The 19536-nt window shown below is 38.6% G+C and overlaps 2 protein-coding genes across 8 annotated transcripts in view; one reads left to right on the plus strand and one right to left on the minus strand.

Annotated features, from left to right (window-relative positions):
* Positions 1–8644, minus strand: part of CEPT1 (choline/ethanolamine phosphotransferase 1) — a 39092-nt gene extending 30448 nt beyond the window's left edge. For 2 of the 3 annotated variants that reach the window (XM_051993055.1, XM_051993056.1), the window contains exons 1-2: positions 8548–8644; positions 2543–2931 (exon numbers count right to left, since the gene is read on the minus strand). In XM_051993055.1, the coding sequence (XP_051849015.1) occupies positions 2543–2881 (339 nt within the window). In that variant the 5' untranslated portion in view covers positions 2882–2931; positions 8548–8644. Of the gene's footprint in view, positions 1–2542; positions 2932–8537 lie in introns of all 3 variants that reach the window. The other variant, XM_051993057.1, reaches the window with a different exon arrangement.
* Positions 8645–8758: 114 nt separating this feature from the next.
* Positions 8759–19536, plus strand: part of DRAM2 (DNA damage regulated autophagy modulator 2) — a 36481-nt gene continuing 25703 nt past the window's right edge. Inside the window, exons 1-4 of one of the 5 annotated variants that reach the window (XM_051993059.1) lie at positions 8764–8852; positions 14330–14395; positions 14539–14572; positions 15288–15431. In XM_051993059.1, coding sequence (XP_051849019.1) covers positions 15301–15431 — 131 coding nt within the window. In that variant the 5' untranslated portion in view covers positions 8764–8852; positions 14330–14395; positions 14539–14572; positions 15288–15300. Of the gene's footprint in view, positions 8853–9124; positions 9359–14329; positions 14396–14538; positions 14573–15287; positions 15432–19536 lie in introns of those variants that run through there. The other 4 variants (XM_051993058.1, XM_051993061.1, XM_051993060.1 and 1 more) reach the window with 4 other exon arrangements.

Consider the following 19536-nt stretch of genomic DNA (forward strand, 5'->3'; position numbering starts at 1 on the left):
TAGGGTCTTCCCCTCAAAGTCACTTTGCATCCACTTTGTACTTATCTATGCATGGTGCTCATCGAAACACATGATGGGCAGGAACTGTCTCATTGTATCTCTACATCCACAGTACCTAAGCACAGTCCCTAGCACAGGTGCTTCATCACTAAGGGCTGACAGTATTTAAATAAGCAGAGGCTGGCAAGGAAATGCAGGATAATAAAGAGGGGTTGGGGGTTTGTGTGCTTGTTTTTGCTTTTTCTTTTAAAGCTTTTTCTGAAGTTCTGGGGGTGGGGAAATAGGATCACAAAAAATAGGTAGAGATGATCAATTCCCATTTTGTTTCTGAGAAGGAGTGTGACTTTTGGACTCAAAGGATAATGACACTAAAGATAATTAATGAGACAGAAAAAAATCTTGAGAGTCAAGCTTGATCAAGGAAAATCATGCATGGCCCAGATCAGGGGTCCTCAAAGCACGGCCATGATGTGGCAGCTGAGGACATTTATCCCCCTAACCCAGGGCTATGAAGTTTCTTTATTTAAAGGCCCACAAAACAAAGTTTTTGTTTTTACTATAGTATTAAAAAAAAAAAAAAAAAAAAGGCCCTCCAACAGTCTGAGGGACAGTGAACTGGCCCCCTATTTAAAAAGTTTGAGGACCCCTGGCCCAAATGAACTCTAACTTCAGGTCCCTCAAGTACTGGATGAAGTGATTGCTGAGTCCATTAGTGATCTTTAAATAGGCAGGCCAGCTAGATAGTGTAGTAGATATATAGGGCCAGTCATGGAATTAGGGAGAAAGACTTGAGTTCAAATCCAGCTTCAGACTCTAAAAACCGGTTTGACACTGGGCAAGTCATTGAACCCTGTTTGCCTCAGTTTTTTTTTAACTGTAAAATGAGTTGGAAAAGGAAATGGAAAACCTTTCCAGTATCTTTGCCAAGAAATGAGGTCATAAGGACTAGGAAACAACTGAACAACAATAATAAACACAAAAGGTAACAGAAAAGGTACCAACAGATTGAGGAACGTGAACAGTGACCTAATTTATCATTGCAAGGAGATGAAGACAACCTGTACAATAGGTCAATGAGCTTGACTTTGATTTTTCACAAAAATATAGAATATAGAACAGGAAGTTAGAGAAAATCCAGACAAGAAAATGGTGAACACAAAACTAGATGGTTTTATCAAGAACAGGTCATATTGGCCAAACCTTATTTCCTTTTCTAAAAATATGAATGTTTACTGGACTACAAATCAGGGGTTTACCATGACTGTTCTTGTGGAAAAGATGGAGAGATGTGCGCTAGCTCATAGTACAATTTGATGCCTCTGGAATGGTTAAACTGTCAGAATTCAAAAGTAGTCATTATGATTCAGTAATTACATGTGATAGTTGTAGGCAAATGCTATTACCATAGTGAGCAAGGGCAGCACTCAGAACAATATTTTTTGCTTATGTGAAGCACAATATTTCCAATTCTTTCTTCATGAAATGCAACTCTAGTTCATGTCAACTAGGAAACAATATAAACTTTGTACTACTAATAAAGTTAGAAATTTATTGTTAAAGGAGCAGGCTGGATAGTATCACTAGTATGTGAACTAGGGAGATTATAGATTATGGAGGCTGCCACATCCTACTTAACAGGAATTGTACTGATTTTTACTTGTTTCTTTTGGCCTACCAGAATCAGAGAAATAGACCAAGGGAGAGTGATTTATAAATATGGTAAGAGCAGCAGGAAGATATCCAAAGGCATTCAGATTAAAAACAAAAAACATAGTTAACAGCCACTCCTTTTCCCAACCAATATCTCAGCAGTTTCCTGTGACTTCCAGGACAAAACACAAACTTTTCTATTTAGCTTTTATTTTAGTCACCAACTGGGCTTTCTCACATTGATAGACTCTCTTTCCATGCCCTATGATTTAACCAAAATGGCCTTTTCTTTGATCCTTATAAATGTCTGGAAATACTATCCCTCCTCAACTCTACATCATAGAATCCCTTAAGAGCCAACATAAGTATTACCTTCTATGTGTGGCCTTTCCAGAACTTCACTTACTAGGGCCCTTGGTCCCAAATTGCTTTGTATTTATTCCCTTTGTATTAGACACACACACACACACACACACACACACACACACACACACACACACACGTTTTCTACCCTTTTAGAATTCTTTGTGATTATGGATTATTTCACTATTTCTATGCTTAACGAGTACCTTTTAGAGAGAAGACATTTAGTGCTTCAAATGATGCCATCACAAATATAGCCAAGTCATCCACCTCAAGATTCAAATCTCTTGCAACTTCTTCTACTGCAGATCTCTTTTATAATTCTAACAAAGTTTATCTTAGTACTTTCTTCAATCTTTATACTATAAAGTGATAATTAAAAATTTCTTTTGAGATTCTCTGACACAAAAATGTGCTTTTTGCAGATTAACTGCTTAACCAAAACAAGTAATGTTTAACCACAACTATGGTGTTTCCTATTTATCTGTAACAACTATTATATCTGATGCTATTAAGACACCCCTCTTACCTGTTCTGTAGCTGTGGGACAATAGTATATTAACAAAACAGTCGTACAGATGTTTATTGATAGTCCAATGATGGTGATGAGATTTGGGGCAATCCAGGATGGAACTCTTCCAACTAGCCATTCCCAGTAACCTTGCATTAAGGGTTCAAGCAAGGATCGTCCAGCACTTTGATATCTGTGTTCTTCTAGGCGCTTTAGCTGGTGTTTTGACAATGGTGGGGTAGGCAACTGAAGCAACTTACTTAATACACATCCTGAGGCATTCACATGCCCGAAGCCCACAGGGGCCTCCTGGTGAGGATCCCCACATCGTTTTCTTGTAGATCGATGTCCACTCATGGATCTTTATAGCTCCTGTCGTCTGTTAGCTTTTTTTTTTTTTTTTAAATCTGAAGGGGGAAAAGAAAAACAATGTCTGTATATTACCATTTTGAATCTTAAATGAAACTCCACTAAGTTTATGTTAAAAAAATAAAGATGCTACAAAAGTTCAATATATAACAAAACATTTATAGCAAAACTCTATAGGTGAAGAGAAGATGGAAACAAAATGGATGCTCATTACTTGTGGTACATGAATGCAACGGAATATGACTGTTATAAGAAATGATAAGCACGATACAGAGAAACACAGGAGGACTTTAGGCAGAAATGCAGCATTAAACAAACAGGGCCACACCACTACTTAATGAGATAAATAAAAACCTGACAAAAAAAAAAAAAAAAAAGCCCTGGATTAATTGTACCAGTATTGGTTCTGGAGTATTTGGTCCATAGTCCATAACCAGTACCCCCTTCCTTCTCTTAAAAGAGTAAAGAGTTTCTGGATGAGAAGAGCCACTGCCATGTCATTGTTTTCATTTAACTATTCTTTTTCAATAAGAGGGATGGTAGTGCAGAGGGATATGAGGACATGATATAAAATAATAATAACAACAAAACAATCCATAAACTAAAAATTTACAATAAATTCATCAGAGAACAAAAAAACTTGAGTCCCATCCCTGTTTCTCCACTAATTTGAGGTGCTAAGAGAACTAATCTAGCTCTATTTTTCAGGCAGAAAAACCAAATTGAAGAGGAGAGCCCTGAAACTCTTTCTCTTTCTCTCTCTGATTTAGGGGGTGAGCCATGAGGTAAAGCACTTGAGAAGCTCCCTAAAGAAGAAAGTCGTGTTAGGGAAATAGGTGAGGATAAAGAGAGGGAACCACTGAAAGAAAATATCATTCCAGTAGGCAGAGGGTTGAGACTATGCATAGCATGGCAATGGCCTGAGCATGGACTCAGTAAGGACTGAGTTTAAAATTGGCTCTTTTTATAATAGAAATCTTGGCTACAAGGTAGGGTTGTTGCTCTTGATGGGGGCTGGTGGGTGGAGTTTGAGCTGGAATTTGAGAATTGAATGAGTGTTTCTTGATTAATCTCCCAATTCAATGGGATTAGAATTTCCAACTCCGGAATTAACTAGCCCCACCTAGATAACAGAAAGAAGCTGTTTGTCTCGTTTCCCTTTTGGATGGGGTCTTTACAGAGGCCAGGATTCAAGGAGACTTTTTCCTACTGGGAGCTTCTCAAGTGCTTTACCTCATGGCTCACCCCCTAAATCAGCAAGAGTTTCAGGCTCCCCTTATCAAACTGATAATATTGTTAAGTTTAAAGTGTTTCCCCAGTTACATTTCCTTTAACCCTTAATTTTTGTTATTTAAAATTCTTCCCTTCTCTTTCACTCATTAATCATTTAATCAACATTGATAACATCTATAACCTGCCTCAAAACTGCATTAGGTGATAAGAAGGATATAAAATTAATTTATAAAAATAGATGGCATGGTCTTTCCCCTTGAGAAATTTACATTCCTGTTGGAGGAAAAAAATATATAAAATATGAAGGAACCAACATAGTCAAACTTGAGGCTGTGGAGCAAATCCTAAATTCTACAAGAATTAAAGAATCATGAGCTGAAGTTAATTAGGGAAGGTTAGATCTTAAAACAAGAGTTGAAGGAAAGAGAAGATTTACAGAAGTGTTGAGGGGGGAGTAAACATTCCAGATGAGGATAAGAAAAGAAAAAGTTAATCAGGAAGGTACAATGTATGAATTGAAATGAATTGAACAAAAGAAAATGGGAGAAAGCTAAACAGGTGGGAGTCTGTGAGTGAAAGCCTTAATACAAGGAAGAAACAGTAAATAACAAATTATAGTATCTGCAAGGTGAAATTAAATAAGGGGAAAAAAAAACTTCAAGATTATCAACCTGAGAGATAGATGGTAGGTAGTATTGAAAGAAATGGGAATATGCTGATAAGAAAAATATTAAAATAATATCCTACTTTCTCAACTAGGGTACAAAACCAGAATTACTTCCTTGCTCCAAGCTTTAGTCTGGCTCAAATATTCCAGCATACATAATTGGCATAAATTGGACTAAATCACAACTCACTTTAGGCAATGTTTGTAACTGGTAGCTGATGGTCACTTTAGATTAAATTGCTAATCTAGTAATGGAGTTGACACATTCTTCAACTCAACAAAGAATTCTTAAGCACATTTTGTGTAAGGCACTTGGTAAACAGCTATCTCCTCCCCCTCCTCCCCCAATAAACCACAAAACAACCCAGTCCTCATCCATAAGAAGCTTGCTTACATTCTATTGGGATTGTGGAACAAAGTAATCCAAGCAGGCAGAAAGCATTTAAATTACAAGATCAAAGAGTGAAAAATTAATAGAAAATGTCACTAGTCAGATTAATTAATTAATATAATGGGTGGGGGCATGGTAGCAACTTTTAAAATTAATTTAAAATTAGAGTGAAAACCTAGTTAGATAAATCGACTTCATATTTTATTATTATTCCATTTCTATTACTGCTGAAAGCAGCTGGTCTGTTTTTTGGCCCTGAGACAGCTACGAGAGCAACTGATCCGAATGGCTTTAAGTTTGTGCATTTGGCAGGACAATCTGATAAACTGATACTTTCCTTCTGTGTTTTTTCTCTGACCTAGATTTTTATCGGTTAGAAATTGTGTTTTTAGAAACTTTTCCTGTATAAGTGCAACCTGTAATCACATAATTTATAATAAATTAGGTGCAATTAGTTTTTAAGGTTTTCATTACCAATGTGTTTGGCAAAACTATTTTCTTGAGCAATTAAGCAATTAATAAAAACAAAATTATCCATATAAGTCCAGGATTTATGTCATTATATTAAAGAACTGAATACTTTTAAACTGAGTCCCAAATTCCATGTCACCTACAAATTCAGGTGAAGACAATAAATGACAGTTGGGAATAATGGAATCTTGAATACAAGTAAACTTCAAAATTAAAAAACGTTTAAAATATCTTAAATAATCACAATCAGAAAAAAAATTTATTATATAACAAAGAAGGATAGCACAGTATGCAACCTGTAGCATGTCATTCCAGCATCCCCATCCCCCTATGTCTGATGGACTCCTCCTCCTGAATGTGGGCAAACTTCCAGCAACTGTTTTTATGAGCTGCACTGACTTAGCAGTATGGTGTACAGAATTTATAAAGGGGATTGGCTAATTAGTAGATCTCTTAAGCTTTTGAGAAATTGCTGAAAGAAATCATTAATCACCCCAGACTATCAGAGATATGATAAAAATGACAAAGACAAATAGTTAAAAAATGAATAGAAAAATTTAATTTCAGTATTACTTAGCCACACACAAAAAATAAATGGTTTTCAGCAGGCTTGCATTAAAAGTACTACAATTTAGATCCAATATAATGCAAAATGTCCCTGGGGTTTTTAAATGTCTATCTAGTGCTTGTAAATAGGTAATGCTTACTAAACGTTTAGGCAAAGTACTTAATATATACAAGAAAGCATGTAAGAATAGATAATTCGATAACATCCCCCCCCCCCAAAAAAAATTGGCAAAATAGCTGACCTAGCTTAAAGAAAAGTCAGAGACTCTTTAAAGCTTTAAGGTATTTTAATGATTAGAGGATCTAAAGCTTTCATTTGTATATATGCAGAAACTGAAGCCCAAGCCCAGAGTTATGTTGCACATAATGGCAGAATTGGGACCAGATGGCTTTATGTTGTTTAGTGCTCATTCTTCTTTATTACTACCTAAAATATATATAAATATTTAACATAGGCAGTTCATAAAAAATCAGATATGCTGATAACTGTCTTATTGGAAGGGTAAGGGAGAAAGTAAATATATTATTGATTATAATTTCACAAGAATTTAAAATTTCATAAATTATTGGAGCTGATAGGAAACTTAAAACTAGATCTTCTTACTCCTAGTCCACTATTCTTTCCATCAAGCCATTCTCCCTCCCTCTTTAAATGGGTACTATAGTGAGAAAAATAGAAATGAGTGTATGGAAGAATGTGAAGACATTTGGTCTAGAACTAAACACTAGACATGTACAAATATAATCATTTTTTAAACTTCTTCCACTTTTGGAATTTGAGCTATACCAAATGCACAACATTAAAAATGTGGCAAAAAATTTTTTTGAAATTGTACAATTTGAGGTGATTTTCCCCAACTATTATTTTTCTAGTACTTGTTACCACTGTCTAATATTCTAATTTGTGTGCTACCTGTTTTTTTGGCTTTGTTTTGTTTTTTAAATCCCAAAGGTTTAGGATGAAGTGTTAGTATTTCTTTTGATTCCCCCTTATGGCACTAAAATGACATCATAGCCAACATCTGTATAGTGCTTCTAGGTATCATTTCATTTGATCTGTACAACTACACTGAGAGGTAAGTATTATCATCCCATTTTTCAGAGGAGGAAATTAAATGTGAAGGAGTTAAAATGATGTGCCCAGGATCACAAAAGCCAAAATCTGACGGGGAATTCAGTACTTCCTAATACTACATCTAGTTCTCTACACCTTGCTACCTCTGATAAGGTAGTCTATGTAAGCACTTTTTAAACTTTAGAGCCTCTATAAATGTAAGCATTATTACAGCAAATGTCTGCTGAAATGTTATTCGACTGCCACCAAAGGTGGCTACAACGTGGATTTATTTTAAGCAATAGTTTTCAAGTAGAATCCCAGGAGATCTTAAAGTTATTAGTGGCGGAATCCATAGAGAATCTGTTGGAGGGAATCTGTGTAACTACACCAAGATGCAAAAGTCAAGCCAAGCCTAGCAGGCAAGAGGCAAATGCAAAGCCCCACTTGTCCAGGGATCCCGGGAACACGGGCCAATTCTGGCAGTTCTCTGGTCCCTTCTTTCCAAGAATAGCGCTTAAGCCTAACCGAAATGGCACCCAGCCCATCGCAATTCCCTCAAAACTGACTGAATTTCCTAATTCTCTCAGAGAAAGAGAGAGAGAGTGTAGAGAGAGTTAAGAAAAGGGAAAGAGGAAGACAGAGACAAAGAGGGAGGGAGGGAGAGACAGAGAAAGACAGAGAGGAAGAAATGGAGAGAGAAGAGAGAGGAGAGAGAAAGGAGAGAGAAGAGGCAAAAAAGAGACAAAGAGAAGAGACACTGAGAGAACAACCACAGAGAAGTCACAGAACCCAATAAGAGAGAGAGAAGACGGAGCCAGATCGAGACACGGAGCCAGCGAGAGCGGAGCCCGACCCCGGCAGCTCCCCAAGGCTCCCAGGTTGGCGGGGCCGCCTTTCTGCAGACGTGCATAGACAAGGTCGCCTCCCCACTGGCGGGCGGTGGACACGGAAGCGTGGCCCGGCAGGCCCCCGCGGGGTCCCAGCTCCCCCACGCGCGTCGGCGGCGGCCCCTACTCTTCTTCTCGATGACCCATTCCCCTTTCACCGACCCTCGCGGCCAGGGCCCTCGTGCTCCTTCCCCTCCCCCGGGGCTCGCCCCTCGGAGGAATGACCCCCGCCCCATGGCACCCATCCCCTGCCCCTCCGGCTTCCCCGCTCCGGTAGCGGCGACCCTCTCCCCGCCACCCCCTCCCCACTTCGCAGCGAAGGCCATCAGTCCCACCCCACCCTATCCCGCGCGAGACCCGGCACCCCTCACAGGTCTGCACCTTCCACTTGGGCCGTCCGGGTGACTCTGCTCGGCGGCAGCGGCGCGTTCGCGACACTTTCGCAGTTGCCGTAAAGGCAGACGCGGCCGGAGTGGGCGGGGGCGGCGGCGGCGGGGGCGCGGACGCACTCGCCGCCATGGGGGCGGTGGGAGGGGGCGGGGCGACCTCTCTGGGCGCGCTCCCGGAGGAGGAGCTGGTTTCTCTCGCAGGCGCGTGCCCCCAGCCCCGCCCCAAGCCCCATCTTGCGGGCTGGAGGAGGTGAGGAGGACGGAGCGTGGCCCGTGGCGGCGGATGCAGCTAGCACGGTAGGCCGGGACTGGGAACCGGGACGGGCGAGGAGGAGGAAGGGGAGACGACGGAGAGCAGGCCTCCGGGCACTTGGATCTCCGGGGTCGTCCGGGGCGCTGCTGCTCTCTGTTGCACACCCGCGGACTAGGGAGCGAGGCGGGTGCTCCGGGGGCGGCTCGCACACGAGCCCCAGCCCTTGGGCTTGGCCGCTTCGCGGATGGCCCCTTTCGGGAAAGGCGGCTGTCTGAGGCTCCGTCTCCTTCGGGCGTCCTTGGAGCCCTGACCTTGCCCTGGCCCCGGACTGGCGCATCTGCGGGACGCCTGGAGGCTGCGGACAGCTGGGAGGAGGAGGAGCTGCCCCAGGCCCCGCGTCTGCATCCTGTGGGAAGGCGGAGAGAGGGAACCGTCGCTTGTGGCACCTTCAGCATTCTCCGGGGGCCGAGGGGCTTTGCCTCAGGACGCGTGGGAACTAGCCTCCCGCCCCAGAAGCTCCGCTGGGCTCCGCTATCTCGCCCAGGCTCAGGTACCGAATTGGCTTCGTGATTCCACCCCCATCTCCTAAAATCTGCATTTGATCCGATCTTTTTTTAAATGTTATTTAACACCAAGCACACTGGTGTTAGTGAAAACGAGATACTTAAGGATATTTAGACTGTTTTGAAAAACTAACCGACCTGGTAAGTACCTTAGCAAACTAGTAGTTGCTATACCTTCCCAAGAACGGGAAACGTCCCTCGTTTGCTGGAGCATGTAAGCATCACACAGCCTCTTGGGGCACGAAAAGGTGGCCCTTCTTACCAAAACAACCCCCTCTATACAGCGTTGATCCTAGCCCAGCTTATCATTTTCTGCCGAGATTGCTCATCTATCGCCTCTCTTTCTCTAATATTGAACCTCACCTTCCATCCTTTAAAAAACCCTCCTTTGATCTAACCAGCTCAGTTAGCTAGCGCCTGTTTCACTTCTTTCATGACTCAGTTTCTTGAGAAATTCGTCTACAAGCTGTTTCTACTTTTCCTTCTGTCTAATAAACCCTCTGCAATCTGGCTTTGGACTTCATCAACCTAATGAAATTGTAAATGATCTCTTACCTGCCAAAACTAACGGCCTTTTCTTAATCCTGCATTTTAACCCTCCTAGTCTTTAACACTGTCAGTCACACCTTCCTCCCATACTTGTTCTCTAGCTTTTCATGACACTGTTGTCCTGGTTCTCCTCCAGACTGTCTGTCTGCTCCTCCTCAGTCTCCTTTGCTCAGTCTTCATTTAGTTCGTGTCCATTGCCCAAGGGTCAATCCTTGGATCTTTTCTCCTTTAAACTGTCTCATTTGGGCAAATCTTATCAGTTCCTATGATTTAAATTATCATTTTTATCTAGTCTCACATCATCTTGTACCTCTTGGAATCTTGAATGGGAAGTACTCTAGACATCTTATGCAACATGCCCAATATGGAACTCATCTTTTTTACCCAATCCCTTCCTCTTCTGAACTTCCTGATTTGTGTTGAGGGCATCCCCATCCTTTCCCCAATCACCAAGGTTCATGATCTTTTTCTTCCTTAAATTAATCCACATAGCCAAAGTGATATCATATCTTACCATTTCTACCTTAAAAATATCTCCACTATTTTTCCCCTTCTCTCCACTCACATAGCTACACCCTGATGCAGCCTTAGCATCCCATGGCCATACCAACAAGAGAGCTTTCTGATTGGTGTCCTTGGCCTAAGTCTTTTCCCTCTCCAGTCCATTCTCCACTCAGTTGCCAGAATGGTCTTCCTGAAGTGCTAGGCTGATTGTCCCTTCCGACCTCCCCAAATGAACCTCAGCTGCTCCTGTTATATCAGAGATCAGTTATAAAATCTTCTGTTTGGTTTATACCTTATCGCCCTTTCCTTACTCTATGTGTCAGTAACACTGAAAGTGGCTGCCCTGCTCTTCCCTGTATTATGTCTTTTTTATATGATTTTCTCATGCCTGGAATATTCTTTCCAGTCATCTCATCTGTAAGACTCAGCTCAGATCTCACCTTCTAGAGATCTTTCCTTCTTTCCTTCTTCTATCCCAACCCCACCCCTATTTCACCCTTAATGCTAGAATTTTCCCTCTGGGATTATGTCACATTTATATTGTATATGTCTTTTTATATACATAGTTTCTTACTTATTGTCTTCCTCATTAGATTGTAAACTCCTTGATAGAAGGGACCTAGTTTTTGTCTTTCAGTGAATCTCTTGTACCCTTAACTTAGTGCTTGGCACAATTGATAAAACACTTAATGTTTGTTGATTATGATTGTAATGCTTCTTAATAGACGACTCAGAGACCTGACAAGATAAAAAATTCTTATTATTTACAATTTTATTTATGAGTTTTAGAAAACATAATTGGACTTTAGGCTCATAGTAAAGCTAGAACATGGAGCAATGATCTACAAAACATTATTTCCCTGCTGTATTTGCCTTGTACCAACCAGATCATTCTCTTGGATTATAGTAGACTTGTAAAATTTTATTTTTTCTGTTTGCTTACTGGTCATATGTCAGCCAAATTTCCAATTTACTATATGAAAATAACTGGGAAACAGTTTTCCTCATCCAATTGCTGAGCCAAATTTGCAGTCATTAGTGATTACTTGGTTACCTTAATTTATTCTACTTTATTTTTCATTTAAGGAAATATTTCACAGAATCTATTTTCTAGGGACTTATTGTGGTGTGGAAGTGACCCTTTAATGTCTGAAGTTATGATAGCGAAGTATACATATGTCTTGGGCAAAAAGCCAACTTTTTTTTCTGAGGACCAACCTAAGTATGGAGAGGTACAATGCCAGCAAGTGGATCACTTGGCAGTTTTTGGCTGTTGTAACAAAGAATAGTACATTATGACCTTCAGTCATACATCTCAATTCTCCTACAGTGTTGGCAACCAAGTGAGAAAGGGAGCAGCAAGTGCTAAGTACAACACAGTTATTGGAGTTTTTAAAAATTTTACATTGACTGTTGGCTCTATAAATATTCTATAAATAAATATTCTGTGACCACAGAATATGATATTGTTGGAAAAGCCAAATCATATCAATCTTGACATTCTTGCTATAAATGAAAGCAGAAGGAAAAATCAATATCTACTCCATGGAAAAAGGTATTCATAAAGGTCATGAACATAATGAATAAAAAAGGAGATGACAGATTGTGTTTTATTAAATTCCTAAAGGCAACAAGAAGCATTTCGTGAGATTCTTTAATCATTATATATTGCAGTACCAGTGATAAGTGTTTGCAAAAAGACCATTGCAAGAAATTGCAAGTCATACACCAAGATCAGCTACTAAGGATGAGGAGAAAAAGAAATTCTATGAAGAACTTCTGATAAGGCTTTCCAAATTAAATCGACATATACTCCAATACTTGAGTTCAGTGCAAAGGCAGAAAAAGATGAGTACAAGATAAAGCATGATCCAGGAAGCAGGACTGAGAGTCAAAAACTGGCCAATTAGACTGAAGCTTTGTGCCTTTTCATTATGAACACTTCCTTTGAAAAAAGAATTTGTAGATGCTAGACATCATGATTGCCAAATTATGTAGCAAAAAAATAAAAGGTTATATTTTAACATCTAGGAAAAGATTTGATATTGATGAGATTTATTCTTGAATCAGCTGTCAGTATACAGACACCAACTTGTCAGAGTTATGATCAGAATTAGTACAATATAAAAGAATGAAATGAGGAAAAGTTTGGTGGATAATTGAAACAATTCAATTCTGAATTATGTAAACAATTGACAAGAATTTAAGAAGAAGGGAAAATATTTTTTAAAATTACGATGACAAATTGTTTTCTCCATCTAGGGCAGTGAAACCACCACAATTGGAGACTTTATGCTAAAGACTTGGATGTGCTTATTAAGGGAAGTAATAACACTAAAGAGAACAAAGATGGGGAGAATCATCAGATTGGACTAAGAAAAGATCTATGCTTGAGGTGACGTAATTATAAGAGCCTTGGAGGAGTGAAATGCATGATGTCTGAATACCAGAAGTTTAGAATGAAATCTCAATTAAGATAACAAATAATCAACAACCTACTTTCCCCACTCTACCATTTATCCAAAATATGAGAATTATTTATTAAAAAGGAGAGACCATCTTTGATGAGTGTGTACATAAGAAACAAGCTTTCCCAAGCCATATTCACCAAGGGATAACATCTTTACTATTTCACAATTGAGTGAAAGATGCAGAAAATAGAAGCTCTGAAGTGTGCTTATTTCTTATTGATTATGAAAACATAATTGATTTGGTGGAGCAAAATATTTGTTACCAGCTGTTTTTCAACAAGGTATCTTTCACTGATCTTTTAAAATCAATCAAGAATCTCCAAGTAATATAACAATCAAAACAATCCTTTTCAATCCTCATTAATTTCTGCTGTGATGAATGAGATAAAGAGCTCAGCTCAGATAGAAGTACACTTGCCCATGGGTGTTGAAGTGCTCCATATGCTCCTGTTAACAGAGGATATATTGTGCTGCTTGTATCAAAATCTACATAGCTCTGCAGAGTCAGTCCTGGAAGAGAACTTTACTCAAGAATTTGTCCTGCTCATACCAAAGAGGAAAAAGTATCTATTGGCCAGATTATAGTGTGCATTGGATGGACCATCTAGGCTATTTTAATTTGGGAGAAGCAATGTAGATTAACAGTGAATTGGAGTCCTTCAGAAGTGAACAGGAGGAACAGAGCTGGTTGGAAATGACCATGAGCTTTCCATGAAAGCAAAGGCCCAATATTCAACTGGGATTGCTGTAGAACGATAAAATATGGAATACAAATCCCCAAAGAATTAAAAATGAATATCACACAGAAGGCAATGTAAGAGCTTATGGTGAAGCTGTAACTTCAAAGAAGGACAAGAGTCAAAGATATTTTTGAGGAATTATATGATAAGAGAAGATGAGCTGATCAACTAGAGAGGGTGAAGGGTGAAGTAAGGATGGTTAGAGGATTCCATTGGTATCACTGTAATATAAGGAGAAAGTGAAATCTTCAGTATTTTGGATAAACCTCTTGAGTGAATGTATGGAAAGACAAAGATAAGAGTTGCATCTGATGATTATATGTGAATGAGGTATGATATGTATGTTAGAAAACACTTCCATAGCAGTAAGATCACAGATCCATTTTAGTGTTTGAAAGCATATGGATATCTTACTGCATAAATTCTAGTGGGATTTATGAATGTAGTATATCTGATTCTTGGGTTCACATAAAGATTAAGTGCCTACCTTGGGCTGAACATAGCTGTACTAATTTAATAGAATAGACTAGTTAGGTTCTTGTATCTCAGGACCCAGATCTACATCTCTATAACTTTCATATGTTGATTCTAATTTTTTTTCTGAAAATAACATGAAATAAGCTTATTTCTTCTTATAGATGATCATTCTCTAAATATTTGAAAATTGCTATTATAAACTTTTTTTTTTTTTCAGGCTAAATATTCCTGGAGCCCTTAATTATTCTTCATATGGTATTTCTTAAAAGTATTGTACTCAGAGGTAAATAAAATAAGTAATATATTTTCTATACTAGATAAGATAAACATTTTAATTAATCATATTTATGCTTTTTTCTCTGACCCTGGAAAACTGACAGCTGAATTTTATGTATGTTTAATTTTTTTTTTTTTTTTTTTTTACAGATCATCTACCATTACTACTCAGTCAGGCACTTTGGCAAGTATCTTATTTCATTATTCCTTTTAAAGAAGAAACTATTTTTTGGAAGGTTGTGGCTTTGAAGAATGGTAAATGAATAGCCACATTGTGGTCTTCATTTGAGAGAAAGATATTTAAATGAGCTATAACAGTATAGATACTCTAGATATGGGCTGAAGTTTGAGAGAAAGGAGTACATGATGAATAGTAGTTCTAGGGTATGGTGAATAGAAAGTGATAAAGGTAGTCCTAAGAGAAAAGTGAGAAGGACCCTTTAGTAGTTTGTAATGTGTAGGTAAGATCTCTCCTGCTCAAAGTCTGATTTACCATTGTTCCTCATCACTAAATTCTTGTCCCTGGGAACCACCTAATTTTTTTCTACATTAAAAAATAGATATTTGAATTAGACATTAGAAATTTGTAATTTGGAGGTGTGTGAACATTAGTGTATCTTGAAATTCCAATACACTATTGGTTCCTTATTGCCTGTGACAAATCAGAGTTTATCATTTAACACATTTAATAGCGGATATCCTTATCTCTTTGAGAGATTATTTTAAGATAAGATAATAGTGATTTTTGTGCCTGAATTTCTATTTCATGAGATAATATGTTTCAGACCAGTGGGACAATCTAATGGAAAGCGAGGTGTTCTCTCCTATACTTACTTATACCACTTTTTCTTATGTGTATGTTGGATATTTTTCTCCCGCCTTTTCCCGTTTTGCTTCAGAACTCCTATTGAGATGTGGTGGTTTCAGCAAGGACTCAGCTTTCTCCCTTCAGCCCTTGTTATATGGACAGCTGCTGCTTTCATCTTTTCATACATTACTGCGATAACTCTTCACCATGTGGACCCTGCATTGCCCTATATCAGGTCAGTAAAGTATATGCAGTTATTATGGTAACAGACACTAGATGTAACTGTTCTTTAGCTGATGCTGTTTCCTGTAATCACTTTTAAATTGAAAACTAAGTTAAAAACAGATTTATAGATGGAAATTCCTTACTGGCTAGATGAGAGAGTGACAGAGAGAGAGAGAGAAAGAGACACAGAGACAAAGAAAACTGTTCAGTTCGGTTCACTAAGCATTTATGAAGTTCCTCTTTTGTGTGCAGCTGTTTGCCAGGTGTTGGGGTTGCAGAGACAAACACCAGAGAGTTCCTGCTATCACAAACTGAGATTCTCCTAAAAGCTAAAACATGTATGTAGTCAAGGAGGAAGGTGAGATAATTTGAGAAGGAAGAGAACAGTAAACAGGGAATCAAGAAAGGTTTCTATAGGTGTGATTAGCTCATTTGGCTAAAAATCAGTAGACTGATTATATAAGTGTCACTTCTGGTCAAAATTTCTCCTAGGATATTTGAAGGCCAGCAAAAGGTGAGGAAATTTCTTGGAGATGATGAGCTATAAAGGAATCTCTTCATAAAATTTTGTTTGAAAGATTAGAACTTATATTTATATTTTCCAGAAGTCCCAAAGCTTCCTAGCATTTTAAGTTATTTTTTCTAGACTCATTCTAATTGTGTGGTCATATTAATCCTAAATGATAATTTCTCTTCTTTCTTCCACCAAGTCCACAAAAAGAATTCTGACACATAATACTAAATATAAATACCAAAATAAACTATTCCCCCAGGTTGATGCTAATTTTTATTAATTCAAATCAGGAGATCTCCAAAAACTTAACTTTCACAAGATGAACTGTAGTGGATTGGGATCATATAAAGCAATTTTATTTGGTGTCTGTGGCCAGTAACTAGAGGGTAAAAGATTGAAGATCAGCATTTTAAGGTTCTTGGACCACACTTCCAATAATATCTCACGTTAAAGTTTATCCACATAGAGATTTTATAACTTTCTAATACCTGTATGAAATTGAAAATGGTTATACATTTGGAAAACAAACTAGAGTCCATCCTTTAGATAATAAAACTATATCTTTAAGGATTAAAAGACTTTATAAAATTCAAATAATAAATTAATTGACAAAAAGGACAGAAAATATGCATGATAAGCATATGCATGTCTAAGGTTTTGAATATGATTAATTTTATTTTTATGTTAAAACCAAGAAGGCTATGAATCTTTACCTAGATTATGTACTTACATTCTTTCTTAAGAACATGCTAAAAAGATATGTGCTGGTCTCAAATTATCCTTCTCAAGAAAGAAGTTTCACATATAGGAATTCTTTTTTTCAGCCAATTTTCATGAAGTTGAATCAGTTCTTTGTACATGATAGTCGAGTAGTGCTGGGATATCCTTAAAATTTAGAATTAAAATTATTTATTTTCTTTTGCATTCAATTCTTAGAAGGCTCTGAACTTTCTGGCAGCAAATGTAACTTAGTCACAAGTATAAGGCCTGTAACCCATTATATGGTATTATTCTGCTGCTCTTAAAGCTCATATGGAGGTTGAGAATTGATATAATTACAGGATGCCTATCTGTTGCTCCTATTACCATTACTATGCCCTTGACTACTTCTGGGTTTATGGATTGCTTGTTATTATCCTAACTCACAGACATCATTGTACTTCCTTCCAGCTACTGCCATGGGCTTTCCCTTTCCCCATGTTTTACCGAAAGTATTAAGGGACAGTGGAAAGAGCCCTGCATTTGAAGTTAGTGGACCTGGTTTCAGATCCCAACACATGGTACCTGAGAGAGATAATTTGTTTAACTTTTGTCCCTCAGATTCTTCAGCTGTAAAATGATGGGGTTAAACTAGATGATTTCTAAAGTCTCTTCCAGATATAGATCCTCAGTCTTCATTCCCGCTCTGAGTGTCCTCGGTTTTGTGGGATGGAGGAGAGAGCCTTTGAGCCCCTGCGGGGATGGCCCTCTTTGACCATGGTACTTGCCATACCTGCCCTACAACTTGGTACATGCCATAGAGGAATTAGGTATTCAGTACCTTGGTCTCTGCAATCAAAACCCTACAGGAGACATTGAAGAGTGTGGCTTAACCACAGGCTTACAAAGTATGTGCAAACAGAAATCAAGCCTGTACTTAGTTCTTATATAATTATGTTTGTTATTTCCAGGTTTATAGGCATCAGAATTAAGTCTGCTGCCTTTCCTGAGGGAGGCAGAAGAGGTGCTAGTTCTGGCATCAGAGGACTTAGATCTATCCCCATCCCTGATGCATGCCCTCATTCTTTCCCTGGTCTCTTTCCCCCAAGAGACATTGGACAAGTCACTTAACCTCTCGGACTTCAAGTTTCCCCATTTATAAAATGGGGTTGAGGTAGATAGCCATTTAATCCTACATTCATGAACCATGATTTGGAATAGTTATATGTGTGGTTTTTTTTTTTGGACAATTTTGTTTATGTGGTAAAAAATCTGGTTTTCTCACTTTGCCTTGTCTTGTATGCCAAATTGGTGGGAACAATCAGTGCTACCAGTAGCATCCTTTTCTGTGCCTGAGAGAGAAGGAAAGAATTAGCAATAATAATAATAATGTCATTTCTAGTTTCCATCATGCCATTAATTTTATAATCCAATCTAGCATTGCATGCAGAGCTAGAGGCGGTGCTTAATATAGTCACTAGTCCTTCCCCGCCCAGAGCTTACAGACTAGAAGAGGGATGTAATGTACATATCCAATTTCATGATAAGTGCATTAGAGAGGTGCATGAGTGCTATATAAAGTCTGGGGGAAAGGGCATTATTTTCCCATTTAGATAGTATGATGTTGGAGGCATTTGGTTCTCTATAATAATGAGGAAGCAATGATAGTGTCATTGTTTTTTGCAAGTGATATTTGGGAGCTAGACTCTTGGATTGGTAAATGCTGATGCAAGTGCTATAATAATGATTGGAAAAAGAAGAGGACAGCTTAAGTTAGCCAGCCAGACAAATACCCAAACATGGGTGGAGTTTGACAAGAAAAGAAACTCATAACAGAATCTTTCAGTTTCCTTCTTTATAGAACAGTGTCGTCAGAATGTCACAAGATTCATACATCAGAATTCTATTCATGGACCTTCCTTTTCCTCTGCAATAATTATTGAGTCGTTAAGATTTGTTCAGAATTAAAAATCTGAGGAGGAAGCTTAAAAAACTTTTTCATTTAAAAAAGGGGGGGGGGGGAGGGGGCAGCAAGGTGGCGCAGTTGATGGAGCACCAGCCCTGAAGTCAAGGGGACCTGAATTCAAATGTGGTCTCAGACATTTAACAAACTTCCTAGCTGTGTGACCCTGGACTATTTAACCTCAATTGCCTCAGCAAAAAAACAAACAAACAAACCAAAAACCTTTTTCATTGAAGTTCCATTATTGGATATGATTGTCTCCTTCTCCATGTTCTTAGCTGATACAGCTTTTTCTTACCCAGGAGCGCCCTCTTTTATTGACACCAGTGGATAGGAAAGAATAGAAACCGGCTTGGCTGTTACAATTAAATACCATTAAAAATACAGTGTCTTCCAAGGTGCCCATGATTCCTGCTTTTCTCCTTTTTATTTGGAAAAATAAAACTTAATCTCTTGGAAAGGAAGAAACTTTTAAGAGTTTTTATAAACCACTTGGTTTAACTTATATAACTCATAAAGTCATTGAAAAACTTGAGTTAGACTTATGACAGATACAGAAATACCGTATATACTCGAGTATAAGCCGAGTTTTTCTGCCCAATTTTTGGGCAGAAAATCCCCTCCTCAGCTTATACTCGAGTCACTAGATAAAACATGTGTAAATATCCCTTTGAATGCCCCCCTGCTGTGTAGTATACAGCTCGAGTGGCGGCTGTGATACTATAGGGCTGGCTGTTGCTACGGTGATGCTGCTGTTCCTGTAGTATCACAGTCAGTAACTGGACTGTATACTAATGCTGGCAACAGCTCTACATACATGTACCGGCACCCGCTCTCCTCTGCGGGCACCGGTGCGCTACCTAAACCTACTGATATAATAAGTTTTCCCAGATTTTTGGGTTAAAATTAGGGGCCTCGGCTTATATTCGGGTTGGCTTA

Source organism: Antechinus flavipes, chromosome 4 (assembly GCF_016432865.1).
Source record: "Antechinus flavipes isolate AdamAnt ecotype Samford, QLD, Australia chromosome 4, AdamAnt_v2, whole genome shotgun sequence".
Classification (NCBI taxonomy): Eukaryota; Metazoa; Chordata; class Mammalia; order Dasyuromorphia; family Dasyuridae; genus Antechinus; species Antechinus flavipes.